The 14,443-nt window shown below is 43.2% G+C and overlaps 1 protein-coding gene and 1 long non-coding RNA gene across 4 annotated transcripts in view; both read left to right on the plus strand.

Moving 5' to 3' along the window:
* Nucleotides 1–1,619: 1,619 nt before the first annotated feature.
* LOC116529752 lies at nt 1,620–2,508 on the plus strand. The gene is made up of 2 exons (XR_004259652.1): nt 1,620–2,084; nt 2,418–2,508. It is a non-coding gene; the product is annotated as an uncharacterized LOC116529752 (long non-coding RNA).
* Nucleotides 2,509–2,583: 75 nt separating this feature from the next.
* NUP153 (nucleoporin 153) overlaps nt 2,584–14,443 on the plus strand; it is an 80,093-nt gene continuing 68,233 nt past the window's right edge. For all 3 annotated transcript variants that reach the window (XM_032247648.1, XM_032247649.1, XM_032247650.1), the window contains exon 1: nt 2,584–3,642. In XM_032247648.1, the coding sequence (XP_032103539.1) occupies nt 3,532–3,642 (111 nt within the window). In that variant the 5' untranslated portion in view covers nt 2,584–3,531. The remainder of the gene's footprint in view (nt 3,643–14,443) is intronic.

Below are 14,443 nucleotides of genomic sequence, written 5' to 3' on the forward strand. Positions count from 1 at the left end.
GAATGCAGATTTCCTCCTCTTATTACTTTTCTGCCCTCAAGCCTGACACAGCTTCCAATGACTCAATCACATGAATGTGAGATTAATGTATTATAGTTCCCTCAAATACTATTTTACTTCCAATAAAAGAATTGTGGAAATGGGTAAAAAATTGAGAACAAGGGTAAAAGGAATGTGGGTGTTCCCGTATCTCCCCAAGTTCTACCAATTGTCTGTTTCTGAAGCGCTGTCTACATTTGGCCCACTTCTTTCCTGTGTCTCTTCCTTTCAAAGGTTGGCTGTGGGGCCAGGTGCGGTGGCTCATGCCTGTAACCCCAGTACTTTGGGAGGCTGAGGGGGCGTGGATCACAAGGTTAGGAGTTCAAGACCAGCCTGGCTAAGATGGTGAAACCCCCATCTCTACTAAAAATACAAAAATTAGCTCTGTGTGGTGGTGGGTGCCTGTCATCCCAGCTACTTGGGAGGCTGAGGCAGAGAATTGCTAGAACCTGGGAGGTGGAGGTTACAGTGAGCTGAGATTGCACCTGGGCATGCAGCCTGGGGGACAGAGTGAGCCTCTGTCTCTAAATAAATAAATAAATAAATGGCTGTGAAGGGTGTTTAGCACGTCAAATAATGGCCTCCAAGAAAGGAGTGAGCTTTGATTCCAGTCAGTCCTCCGTTCTTTGCTGGAAACTCTGAGTCTGATAAATAGGCAGATGGGATGTGGCTGCAGTTTAATCTCCTCTACATAACCCAATTAAAGACTGAGGTACAGATCCTCCCGATGAGTTAGCTTATCAGGCATTACTTTACTTGGCTGTCAAATATCTAGCTAGGGGGAAGATAGCACCTGAGAGAAACAATTATCTTTAAGAAGGACCAAGTGGGCTGCAGGAGGAAGAGCAGGCATACCTGGAGAGTTTAGTGGTAAGTTAGTGGTGGAAGGAGGCAGGAAGTTAGGACAGGAGAGCAGAAAAGAAAATAGATTAATCAGATTTGGAAACTTGTCTTGATCTTTCAAAGGTTGGCTGTGGGGCTGGGTGCAGTGGCTCATGCCTGTAACCCCAGCACTTTGGGAAGCTAAGGGGGTGTGGATCACGAGTTCAGGAGTTCAAGACCAGCCTGGCTAAAACCGTGAAACCCCATCGCTACTAACAATACAAAAATTAGCTGGGTGTGGTGGCACACGCTTGTCATCCCAGCTACTTGGGAGATTGAGGCAGGAGAATCGCTTGAACCCGGGAGGCAGAGGTTGCAGTGAGCCAAGATCATGCCACCACTGCACTCCAGCCTGGGTGACAGAGCAAGACTGTCTCCGGGCGGGCGGGAGGAGGCCGGGGGCGGTGGCTTAAGCCTGTAATCCCAGCACTACTGTGGGAGGCTGAGGCAGGTGGATAACTTGAAGTCAGGAATTTGAGACCAGCCTGGACAACATATAGTGAAACCCGTCTCTGCTAAAAAATACAAAAATTAGCTGGGCACGCCTGCAGTCCCAGCTACTTGGGAAGCCAAGGCAGGAGAATCGCTTGAACCTGGAGGTGGAAGTTGCAGCAAGCCGAGATAGCACTAATGCACTCCAGCCTGGGCTACAGAGCAAGACACTGTCTCTCTCTCTCAAAAAAAAAAAAAAAAAAAAAAAAGATTTATAGTACAGCTAAAATTTTTCACAACAGATTTTTTCTTCCCTAATCATTTGGCTATTTGTCTTTAACTCTTACAGAAAAGTTGGTCATAGTCCTGGTTTTGATTACCCATCTCAGTGTCATTGATTGTGCCACCTAAATTTTTCTGGACCTTTTGTTGGTTGAATGAGAGGGTTGGATTATGTGATCACCGGGGACTTTCTAATCGTCAACTCCTAGAACATACATTTTGTGGATTCAGTCTTTGAGTCTAGCTCACTTACTCGGTTTCCTAAATATAATGCCTTCTATTTGGAGCAAATATGGTATACTTTTATTACTAAGAATATATCACTTACTCCTAATGTGAGCTGACTGCAAAGGTTATAATTGTAATAATTCATTGCATTTCTCGTCTATTTACAAATATACATGCTCTCCATAGATAATTATATCTGCTCCTCACAACAGCTTTATAAGGTGGATTTTTTTTTTTTTTTTTTTTTTTTTTTTTTTTTTTTTTGGGGACGGAGTTTCGCTCTTGTTACCCAGGCTGGAGTGCAATGGCGCGATCTCGGCTCACCGCAACCTCCACCTCCTGGGTTCAGGCAATTCTCCTGCCTCAGCCTCCTGAGTAGCTGGGATTACAGGCACGCGCCACCATGCCCAGCTAATGTTTTGTATTTTTAGTAGAGACGGGGTTTCACCTTGTTGACCAGGATGGTCTCGATCTCTTGACCTCGTGATCCACCCGCCTCGGCCTCCCAAAGTGCTGGGATTACAGGCTTGAGCCACCGCGCCCGGTCCTATAAGGTGGATTTTAAAGCTCCCATTTTATGGAGGAGGAAGCTAAGGCTCACACGGTTTTGATTCATCCAAGGTCAAATAGGTAGCGTGGAGGAACCAGAATTCCAGCCCTGTGTGTCTGGCAACAAAGCCTTTATGTTTAAAAAAACATTAATGAAGCCGTATATATTTTCTAATTCTAAGGATCATGGACATTGTTTTTCAGCCATAGATTTTTTTTTCCCCCTTTCTTAAATCATTAGCTCTTGTCTTTGATTTTACTATCTGCTTACTTCCTGCCCACTTAACCAATCGACAGGGAAGAGAGTAGCAAGAGGTAACTGTTTTTATGTAAAGTGCCTTTTCAGAGTCTAATTTACAGCCAAGAACAGCAAAAGGACCCCTTGGCTTTGTGCCTCTGCGGCGCTCTGGAGACCTCCCGGGTCCCTCTTCCTTTCCGAGAAGCCGCGTTCAGTCGTTGAACTACGTTTCCCAGCGTGCCGCGCGGCCGAGAGCGTGGGCTCGACCAGTCCTTGCTCTGCCTATCAGCTCGTCGCAGCGTGATGATGTAAATGCGTCGGGCACTGGTGAGTGACGACATTCTGGCTCGCGACCGCAGCAGTCGCCTTAGCAGCGGTAATAGGCGCAACGGCGGCGGCGGCGGCGGCTGCAGAGACGACGACGACGACGGCGGGGCGGGCGCTGTGCGCACAGGGGAGGGGTAGGCGGGCGGCGCCAGCGGCTTCAACTGCGGCAGCTACGGCTAGGGCGACGGAAGAACCCCCACCAGCCGGCGGTCGAGTTAGGCCTCAGCAGCGCCGGGAGCTGTTCGCGCTGTCCTCTGCGGAAGATCTCCATAGAGACCGTGACATACACAGAGGCGGGGGTCCGCAGAGGCGGCCGGACCGGAGCCAGCTCCTTGGCCTCTGCGGCCGCCACCCCCTTCCCGGCTGCCAGCACTCACCCTCTGTCTCCGCTCCTGCTCTCAACCTCGCGGTTCCTGGGGTGCCTGTGCCCACTGTGTGGACAGCGCGGGCGGACTTTTGGGCCGGGGCCGGGCGGGGGGGCGCTCTAAGGCCTCCGCCTCTGCCTCTCCCGCCCCCTTACCCGCCCCGGAGCGGGAAGCGGCGGAGGCTCCGCCATGGCCTCAGGAGCCGGAGGAGTCGGAGGGGGCGGTGGCGGCAAGATCCGGACCCGGCGTTGCCATCAGGGGCCAATTAAGCCTTACCAGCAGGGTCGACAACAGCACCAGGTATGGGACCCGACGACGTGGTGGTCTGGCGGGTAGGGAACTCGGCAGGAGGGGACAGGCGGTTCGAGGCCCCGGCGCCCCACGTGGAGCAGACAGGAGGGCCTGAGGAAAGGCCCGAGTGAGGCTCCGGGGGAGCTCAAGCCATTGGGGGTGGTGACGGGAAGTGGGCTGAAACAGGCCCAGCCTTGCAGCGCACACGTGTGGTTTGGGCCGCCTTTCCCCCAACCCTCTGGGCCAGGGGCTTTCCCAGGCAGGCTCTGGGCGGGAAAAGAAATTGTAGGCCTAGGGTGCGCGCGTTTCTTTCTTTTTTGGCGGGGATTGGGAGTTCGAGGGTATTACGTCCTTTCGAGGGAGAAAGGAAAAGATGTGATTGACGGCCCTTATGCTTACTGTTTTCTAGTGTCTCTTCTTCAGTGTGTGTGGGGAGCGGGGTAGCCCCGAAGAATCTTAACTCTGGGGCGGACGAGGAGTTGTTGGGGGCGCTGTTAAAGTGGAATAACTTAATCTCAGCCTCTGGATTAATTCTCGGTTTCCCCTGCCCGTCTCCCTCGTTTTGAGAACATTGGCTTATGTTTTCCTAACCAGGTTATAGTCAACCATGGCACTGGGGCATTTTGAAAGTCCCTCTCCACCCTTACGTCTTTTCTCTGCTGCGCGACTCCCCCCCTCTTATTTTGGAGGCTGGAATTGGCCATTCTCCACAGTTGATCGGGACTCCAGCTCTGATCTCATACACAAAATATGTTAATATTATGGGGCGTATTTTAGAAGTTTAGTTATTTTCGACACTTCAGGAATGTTGATGATCTTATAGTTGGGCCACTGTGTGCACTCTTGGATGTTTAAAATGTAAAAAAAAGATAATCCTAATTGTAAATGGGATCGTTGATTCTGAGAAAATTCCATTTTTAAAATACTGCTTGTTAGAAGGATTAAGGAAATGTTACAACACTTACTTTAATAAAGCCATTTAAAAAACTTATCAATGACATAAGGTGGGAAGTGTGTGTCTTAAATTTGTTAAAAAACAAAAATGTAGCAAAAGGATCTGATAACTTGTTGCCTACTGTTAAAGGTAGACTTCCTAGGTTAGTTTATTCTGGATGCTAATGAAGATTGCACACTTTCACATGTTTGATGTTGTTAAATTGTGTCATTATCAACAGATTTTTAAAAGTAAAGATTTGAGGGATTTTTAAAATTTAGTTTTTTTTTCTTTATTTTGAGGGAAATGTTCGAGTAGTACAAATTGTGGTTCAGGTATTTTAAGTCCTTCTCTACTGATGGTTAGAAGGTTTGGCATTGTTATTATTCCCACCAGTTTTCCCCCAGATATGTACATAAAATGCTTGGTTTTCAAATTCGTGAAGCACAGGGATATTTGCAAGCAGATTTAAGATTATAATTCAGTTCACAAGCCTGGTCATTTGACCAATCGTTCTGTAGAATGAAAGGTAGACTTGCATGCTTTCTTTTCTCTTATGAAGGTCTTTGAGCGCTTAGATTTTCTTGTTTGACATAGAGAAAAATGACATGTTTTAAATACAGATCATTGGATGGTCTGGATAGAAGTTAGAAAGGAATTAATGTTTGCCAGATGTCTGAAGTTAATCACGGCTTATTTTTAAATGTACTTAGGTAAAATACAAATCTAATTTTGGGGAGATGATGCCTTAGCAGCATAACACCTATGATCCACGTTGTCTTACAGTTGATATGACTTCAGGCTGTTTAGTTTTGTTTTAAATCCTGATAATTGATCATTGCCTCCTGTCTAAAATACTTTTGCTTCTTTCTTCTAGCTGTTAAAAAAGAAAACATATTTTAGCTTTTGAATTGGGAATTAAAGGTATTTAGGGGTTTCTTGATCAACATTGTAGGTGCTATTTAATATTGGCAGAAACTACCACTACCCAAGGAAATTATTCAGGCGTATTCAAAAGAATACTCTCCTTTTTAAAATTATTATTTAAAAAATAAGGACTTTCTTTAGTCCTTATTGGGACTTTGGTGGACCTGCTTGCTGTCAGCTATCCTAGACTGTCAACTGGATGTTTTGCAGCAGCTGCTGAGTCATCATGAAGCAAGGAGCTTCATGATGTGGGCATATTTTATACTAATGTTATTTGATTAAGTGTCCAAGGGTTTCTGGGCAAAAATGAAGCTTTTGGTAGTATAGCAGAAAGTTGGAATAAGAAAGAATGAGAGGTCTGGCGCTGTTAATGGATGTTTGCCAATGCTTGTCAGGCCAACTTGCTAGTGCTGTCACCCAGTACCTGTGACTTCTGCATATGTTCATTTGACTTGTAATTTCCTGTTTTGACTTCTGGGTTTAGCTCTCTTGGGAAAAGCTGTAAATTTACCACTTTCCCTCTTTAACTTCTGATTTTTTTCTTTTCTTTTTTGAGACGGAGTCGCACTCTTTCGCCCAGGCTGGAGTGCAGTGACGCGATCTCGGCTCACTGCAACCTCCTCTGCCTCCCAGGTTCAAGTGATTCTCCTGCCTCAGCCTGCCAAGTAGTTGGGTTTACAGGCGGCCACCACCATGCCCGGCTAATTTTTTTATTTTTAGTAGAGATGGGGTTTCGCCATGTTGGCCAGGCTGTTCTCAAACTCCAGACCTCAAGTGATCCGCCTGCCTCGGCTTCCGAAAGTGCTGGGATTACAGGTGTGAGCCACTGCACCCTGCCCAACTTCTGATCTTTAAAATGTCGTCTTGCTTGAAGTCGTGCAGACAGATTCATTGTCTTGCCCAAATAACTGAAGGGTAATAACTTTTTTTTCTTTTTATTCAACAATGTGTTTCTCCATGAAGGCCTAGGGTAATACTTCTTAAGAATTGTAGAAGCAAATATGAAGAACAGCCCTGAATAATGCAAGCTGATCGTTTTCAGTTACCTTCCCCCCTACCCTTTTACCTTTTTGTCCAGATGCATTTAGCAAATGGTGTCATTTTTCTAGTTGGGATTGAATAGGTTACTGAAGAGAATGTGGTTAGTTCTTGTCTTCCTTTCCCGTTTCCTTTTTGTGCAGATTGTCAGGCACAGAAAGTCAGCTTCTTTAGAGAGATCAAGCTACTTGCTTTTCTTAATAGCCACTGCAACAAACTTGAGCCCATGGGCAAACCAGAACCTTGCCTCTGGAAGAACTACTGCCACCTCCTGGTGAGAGGAAACCACTTATTTTTGCCCTTCTGAATGGGGGTGGGGTGGGGCGGGGCATGTGCTTGCGTGCGCTTGGTTTGGAGTCAAGGGACTCCACCTTTAATTCTCCTAGATATAACTTGTCTTACAAGTCAGTTCCTGCATTTAGCTTTTTCTCTTCCCGTCTTCCCCACCAGACAAAGTCTTGCTCTTTTGCCCAGGCTGGAGGGTAGTTGCATGATCTCAGCTCACTGCAACCTTGGCCTCCCAGGTTCAAGCAATTCTCCTGCCTCAGCCTCCTGAGCTCCTGAGTAGCTGGTATTACAGGCACACTATACCACACCTGGCTAATTTTTGTATTTTAGTAGAGAGCAGGTTTCACCGTGTCGGCCAGACTGGTCTCAAACTCCTGACCACGTGATGTGACCTCCTCAGCCTCTCTAAGTGCTGGGATTACAGGTGCGAGCCAGCCACTGCGCCCAAGGCCTTTAGGTATTTTTTTAAAAGGGGGAGGAAACCTCTTTAAGCTTAGATTTGGGGTCAGTAAACTTTTTCTGAAAGGGACACCGTAAATTTTTAGGCTCTACTGTGGCAAATTGTCCTTTGTTTTAACAATCCTTTAGCAAATGTAAAAACCATTCTTAGCTTGTGTAAAAATAGGCCAAGGTCTGAATTTGGCCCAGCCCACAGATCATGGTTTGCTATACCATGGTTTATATCATAGCGTAGTTTTTATTTGTTTTGGTAGCTTCTTTGTGATACTTTGTCCCAAATAAGTATGTTCTGCCTTGTATCTGATTACTGAAGTGTTCTCAGGTTTGAAAAGGAGGGATATTTAGAGGTTGAATATTTAAATGATTCCAGAAGTCACCAAGTTTTTGACTTTTATTTTGTCCTTTGCTTTATCCTAGATGCTTAATACAGTCAGTGGGAATAGAAATGGAAACAGTTGATAGGAAAACAATGTAGTGTAATGGAGCCAGCCTGAGTTTGAATCTCTACCCTGACTTGGACAAGTTAATTTACTTATCTGTAAAGTGAAAATTGTTGTGGAGGTTAAATGAGAAATGTAAGTGAAGCTTTTATAACAGGACCTGGCATATGTATATAAGTAAGGAGTTATTTAAAATTGAGTCCTTACTGTATATATGCCATTGAAATTTGAAATTAAATAGAACTATTTGATTTAGGGTCTTTTTATTTGTGGGAAACCGGAGTTTGTTATTATTTAAATTAATCTCCTGATTTAGGGTCTTTACGTTGTCTTTGAATTTTCCTGCCTTATTACAGGTTTTTTTCCTTTAGGTGACTAAGTTCAATACTTTCATGTATTTAATTGTTTAATGCAAAGTAGGGCTTTTGTTTGTGATGAAAGGTTTTGTGTGGTATTACATTAATTTACTTACCAATTTTTCTAATAAGTGATTTAAAAAGCCCACTTGCTGTATCCATTTTCTAGGAAGTACCTGACAAGGCAGTTATCTTAGTTTGAAGTAAAATTAAAACTTTGGTCTGATGTCACTAATTAAAACCATTCTCTCTTTTTTTTGAGGCAGAATCTAGCTCTCTCACCCAGACTGGAGTGCTGTGGTGTGATCTTGGACTCACTGCAGTCTCTGCTTCCCAAGTTCAAGTGATTCTTCTGCCCCAGCCGCCTGAGTAGCTGAGATTACAGGCGTGTGCCACCACTTTTGGCTATTTCTGTATTTTTAGTAGAGATGGGATTTCACCATATTGGTCTGGTGGTCTCAAACTTCTGACCTCAAATGATCTGACCGCCTTGGCTTCCCAAAGTGTTGGGATTACAGGCATGAGCCACTGTGCCCAGCCAAAACCATTTTCATTAGGCACAGAGTATTATTGTAAATATTGTAATTATCTTGTATTTTCTTTTCTTTTTCTTTTGACATGGAGTTTTGCCCTGTCACCCAGGCTGGAGTGCAATGGTGCAATCTCAGCTGACTTCAATCTTCGCCTCCAATGTTCACGTGATTCTCCTGGCACAGCCTCTTGAGTAGCTGGGATTACAGGCACCTGCCACCATGCCCGACTGATTTCGATCTTCAGTAGAGATGGGGTTTCACCATGTTGGCCAGGCTGGTCTTGAGCTCCTGACCTCGTGATCTGCCTGCCTTGGCCTCCCACAGTTCTGGGATGACAGGCTTGAGCCACCGTGCTATTTTGTATTTTTTTTTTTTTTTAAAGAAAATTTATTTGTAGCTATATAGCTTATTTCATAGTTGTAATATATTTTAAAAAGATCTTGTTTTGGGAAGCCTGGTTTAAAGTCTTGCTGTCACATACAATTTATTGTCAGAAACAGGGTGATAGGATGCCTTTTCTATCTATAGGTATTTCAGTTTGCTTGATTTTGCTTGTTTTTCACAATGTATTTTAAGAAACTCTTACTCCCAATTTTTAAACATGTTACATGAGAAAAATGTGATAGTATTTTGTAGGTAACTTTTAGTGAGTTGAACTACTGCAAGCTTTTATGGAGTGTGTTTTTTTTTTTTTTTTTTTTTTTTTTTTTTTTTTTAAGAGACAGCCTCGCTCTGTTGCCCAGGCTGGAGTGCAGTGGCGAGATCTCAGCACATTGCAACCTTTGCCTCCCAGGTTCAAGCGATTCTCCTGCCTCAGCCTCCCAAGTAGCTGACATTACAGGCATCTGCCACTACACTTGGCTAATTTTTGTATTTGTGGTAGAGATGGGTTTCACCATGTTGGTCAGGCTGGTCTTGAAGTCATAACCTCAAGCAACCTACCTGCCTTGGCCTCCTAAGTCCTGGGATTACAGGCATGAGCCACTGCGCCTGGCCTTATTTAGTTTTCTGTTGCTTGTTTGAAATGTCTTTTAGGGGCTCCTTTTCTTGTATTGGTTTAATTACTGTTAACTATCTATTCATACCACCTTTACAGAGTGCATGACTAGAAATAGTAAGCCAGGTCATGTTTCTCCTTACTGCATTTGTGGCAGATAGTTCTGAAGGAAGTTGAAATTCATAGCCAACTGTAGATTTTTAATTCTTTAGCTAGAAAAATAGATTAAATGGCTGGAGGACTTGGGTGGGTTGGATAGTGTAAACTTCGGTGCTGAGGGACATGGGCTTATAAAATATAACCAATAATATCTTAGATTTGGATGTTAAATTCAGATGATTGAAACTAGATTCAGGGCCGGGTACGGTGTCTCATGCCTATAATCTCAGTGCTTTGGAGGCCAAGGTGGGCAGATTGCTTGAGTCCAGGAATGTGAGACCAGCCTGGGGAACATGGTGAAACCCTGTCTCTACCAAGAAAATACAAAAAAATTAGCTGAGTATGGTGATTGACACCTGTGGTCCCAACTACTTGGGTGGCTGACGTGGGAAGATTGCTTCAGCCACAGAAGGTGGAGGTTGCAGTGAGCCATCACTGTAGCACTGCACTCCAGCCTGGATGACAGAGGGAGGAGAAAAGAAACTAGATGCACTGACTGCATTAGGATTTGAATACTTCATTACTTTTTTTGCCTCATAGAAATAAGCGAGTGTTAAAGTTATACGCCCAGCTAAGTTTCGTATTTTTAGTAGAGATGGGGCTTCACCATCTTGGCCACTGGTCTCGAACTCCTCGATGCAACTGTGCCTGACCTGAGAAATTTTATTAAAATAAATGTTAGATCACATACATTTTTAAAAAACTAGAAATAACTAAAAGATAGGAATGACATATGTTTTTACTATTTAGTTTTTAAGATGTTTTATAAGAAATAGGTGGTTTTTTTTTTTTTAATGGCCAGAAAAGCCATGGAAAGAAATAGGTATTTTTTAATCTCTGAGAGTTAAATGGGTAAGGAGATTGTGTATAGAACCCTGGAAGAAAAGTAAAGGTCAGTGACTGGCCTCAGCACAATACAGGGAGCAGATAGAAATCCAGATAGCTGTGTGTTCTGGGAGAATAGGATTCCAGAACCTTAAACTGATGATGGACTGTTTTTGATATTTATGGCTAAAGCTACAGTGAGATTATTGAGAAAGGAGATTTTATAATCTGAATACTGCTATGGATAATGTGAAGAAAAGGCAGTTGAACAGAAGCGAAGCCAAGAAAACTAATAGGAAGAAAAGAGCTTTGTTTATGAAGAAGAAAGGATGTATAGAAATGACAAGGAGTTGGCCATATTGAAAAGATACCTCTGGTTATTCATGTGAAAAGGTTTATAAGAAAGGAATGTTCTTAATTACAAATGAGTTCTGAGTTAGTGTTGCACAATAGCCTTCCCCCATCCCAGCTGCCTTTCATTTTATTTTATTTTTTTTCTTTTTGAGATGTAGTCTTGCTCTGTAGTCCAGCCTGGAGTGCAATGGCATGATGTTGGCTCACTACAACTTCTGCCTCCCGGGTTCAAGCAGTTCTTCCTCCCTCAGCCTCCCGAGTAGCTGGGATTACAGGTGCCCGCCACCATGCCTGGCTAGTTTTTGTATTCTTAATGGAGACTGGGTTTTGCCATGTTGTCCAGGCTGGTCTTGAGCTCCTGACCTCACGTGATCTGCCTGCTTTGGCCTCCCAACGTTGCTGGATTACAGGCATGAGCCACCACTCCCAACTCATTAATCCTTTAACTCAGGTTAAATACAATTTGAAAAGCTAGCATATTCACTGTACCTTACACATTGAATGTTCTTATATGTATGTAGAATTTACTTTTAGTCCCCAAATTGGATTTTTAACTAGTCCAAATCTCAGTGGCATTTTTGATATGTTTTGCCAAATGCAGAACCCTTCTTTCTTGGAGAGAGAAAACCCAATGGATTTCGCCAGTTCACATTCTAAAATTCACTCCTTTAATCCTTGAATTTAAGTTTATTATTTATGATTATCTAGTGTAGACTTTGCTTTAGGGCTATAGAGAGCATTTTTAAAGTTTTTTTTGGAGATGGAGTCTCGCTCTGTCACACAGTCTGGAGTGCAGTGGCATGATCTCAGCTCACTGCAACCTCCGCCTTCCAGGTTCAAGCAATTATCTTGCCTTACTTAGCCTCCCAAGCAGCTGGGACTACAGGCGTGCACCACCATGCCTGGCTAATTTTTGTATTTTAGGAGAAACAGGATTTCACCATGTTGGCCAGAATTGTCTCAGCTCCTGACCTCAAGTGATCCGCCCGCCTTGGCCTCCCAAAGAGCTGGGATTACAGGCGTGAGCCAATGTGCCCGGCCTCAGCGGAAATATCTTTAAGAAGGGATCTACTTATAGATACGCTGGCGGTTAATGGAATAAATACAGGATAGCAAGATACACAGAGAGTAATAATAGCAAAAGCTACTACCTTCTCTAGGACCGGAGGAATGAAGGGAAGAAATGCTGTAACTGGAATGGTAGTTTTGGAGATGGAGCAAGACTTAAGCAGGGAGGAGCACAGAAGAAAGACTCTTTACTCCCATTCTCTAATACTTAGTGTTTGCTAATCTCTCTCATGGGCCAGTCTCACCAGAAACCAGTTGGTTGTGCAGTCCATAGAAACAGCTTATCAAAAATGGGCTGAGAGAAGGACAAGTGGATACTAGCACAGCATCAAATCTGTGATTTTATAAATTTGTATGTGTGTAGGAAAAAGCTAAATTTTAAGAAAAGTGAGTAGATTTAAAGAAAAACTTTAAATCCAAGTGAGTGGATTCAGAGGAAAACAGTACAGGGGAAAATCATGGCTAAAGTTTGGGAAATGCTGGGAAAATAGTTTTATGAGCTGTATCATATTTAGCACAGTCCATGGTCTGTAAGATTTGTTTACTTGATTCACTTTAGAATATTTTCATTATAATCTTAAATATTGTCTGACTAGTGCTCCGCATGTATGTGTTCTAGACAACCGAAGATTAAGCCTTTCAAGAATGCACAATTTTATTCATCTGTTTTAGAGAGGCTTCTCTAAAATGTATTTTAATTTCCTGAAATGTATCTGATTTCCAATATTAGAATAACTTCAGAGGGCTTGATTAAACAGGTGGGACCTACCTCTGGAGTTTATCTTTTAGTAGGGCTGGAGAAGGACCTGTAATGATGCTGATAATACTGCTAAAAAGGAATCACACTTTGAGGACCACTCAATTATATTAAGCTTAATTTAAATTTTTCTTTTCTTTTCTTTTCTTTTTTTTTTTTTTTTTTTTTTTTTTGAGACAGTCTCACTCTGTCGCCAGGTGCCAGGCTGGAGTGCAGTGGTGCGATCTCGGATCACTGCAACTTCCACCTCCCAGGTTCAAGCAATTCTGCTGCCTCAGCCTCCTGAGTAACTGGGACTACAGGTGGGCACCACCACACCCAGCTAATTTTTGTATTTTTTAGTAGAGACGGGGTTTCACCATATTGGCCATGATGGTCTCAATCTCTTGACCTGGTGATCTGCCCGCCTTGGCCTCCCAAAGTGCTGGGATTACAGGCCTGAGCCACCGCACCCGGCCTAATTTAGCTTTTGCTTAATGACCTAGGGTCATTAAACCTACAAAAGTATATTTGGCTATTGAAATGCAAGGATGTTTGTTCCTTCATACTGGTTCCAAGTCAGTTTTATTTTTTTCCTTCCTTCTTCCCTTTCTCTCTGCTTTCTTTTTGTCCTTTTCTTTCTTTGTTTTTAGAGACAGGGTGTCTGTCATCCAGGCTGAAGGGCAGTGGTACAATCATAGCTCACTGCAACCTTGAACACCTAGGCTCAAGTGATTCTCCTCCGTCAGCCTCCCAAGTAGCTAAGACAACAGGCCTATGCCGCACTCCCACCTGTTAAAATCTACATTCCTTTTTACTCTTCATGCTGTCATTCACTGTGCCGCTAGTAATGTCTCTGTCTCACTGCTCCTGTATTAAGCTCTTCTGGGCTGAGACTAGATAAGTTAGCTAAATTTTAGTATAGAAAAGAGGTCTATAAGCAAAGTTTATGTATTTTAGTGAATGAGCTTTATTATATCCACTTTGGCCAGTTGTGTTTTCTAATTATTTTTGAAGATACCTAATGCTGCCGTATAAGTGATCTGTGCGTGAGTGTGGCGTCAATTTAAAGTTGTTCTATTCTTGGCCTTAGATGGATAGGGATCACAGGAATGTCTGATACTTTTAGTAGCTAAACACCTTACTGGAAGTCCACAAACAAACTTTAAAAATCTACATTAAATTCTGTAATTGCTATAGCTGGATGTGGTAGCCGGCCTGTAGTCCTAGCTACTTGGAAGACTGACGCGAGAGGATTACTTGAGCCCAGGAGTTTGAGGCTGCAGTGGGCTATGATCATGTACCATTGCGTTCTATCTGGTATGACACAGGTCTCTCAAGTCTTGAAGTATGGAAATGGGATAAGTAACTATTATTAGGTGTGTTTTTACAAATATTAAATATTTTATGTAGGTATATAGTCTTTCTTTCCATAGTAACTAATACTGTGTAATATTAGCAAAGAAAAAGGGAACAATGAATTTGTGTCGTTCAGTAGTGAGTGTTCTAGAACTTGGCTTCGTGTGTTTGATAGAGAGCTTACCTTGTAGTTCTGTTGAAAATTTGGACAGTACATGGAACAATAACTGCATGCGTCCCAGTTGTTATCTATACCTTTTCATATAGTAAGGAAATTACAATTCAGGTGCTTATATCAGAGTTGTCTTCCATTTTTTTCTGTTGGCAGGTTATTTTA

Source organism: Sapajus apella, unplaced genomic scaffold, assembly GCF_009761245.1.
Source record: "Sapajus apella isolate SASKATOON/1434 unplaced genomic scaffold, GSC_monkey_1.0 scaffold63, whole genome shotgun sequence".
In the NCBI taxonomy this organism is placed as follows: Eukaryota; Metazoa; Chordata; class Mammalia; order Primates; family Cebidae; genus Sapajus; species Sapajus apella.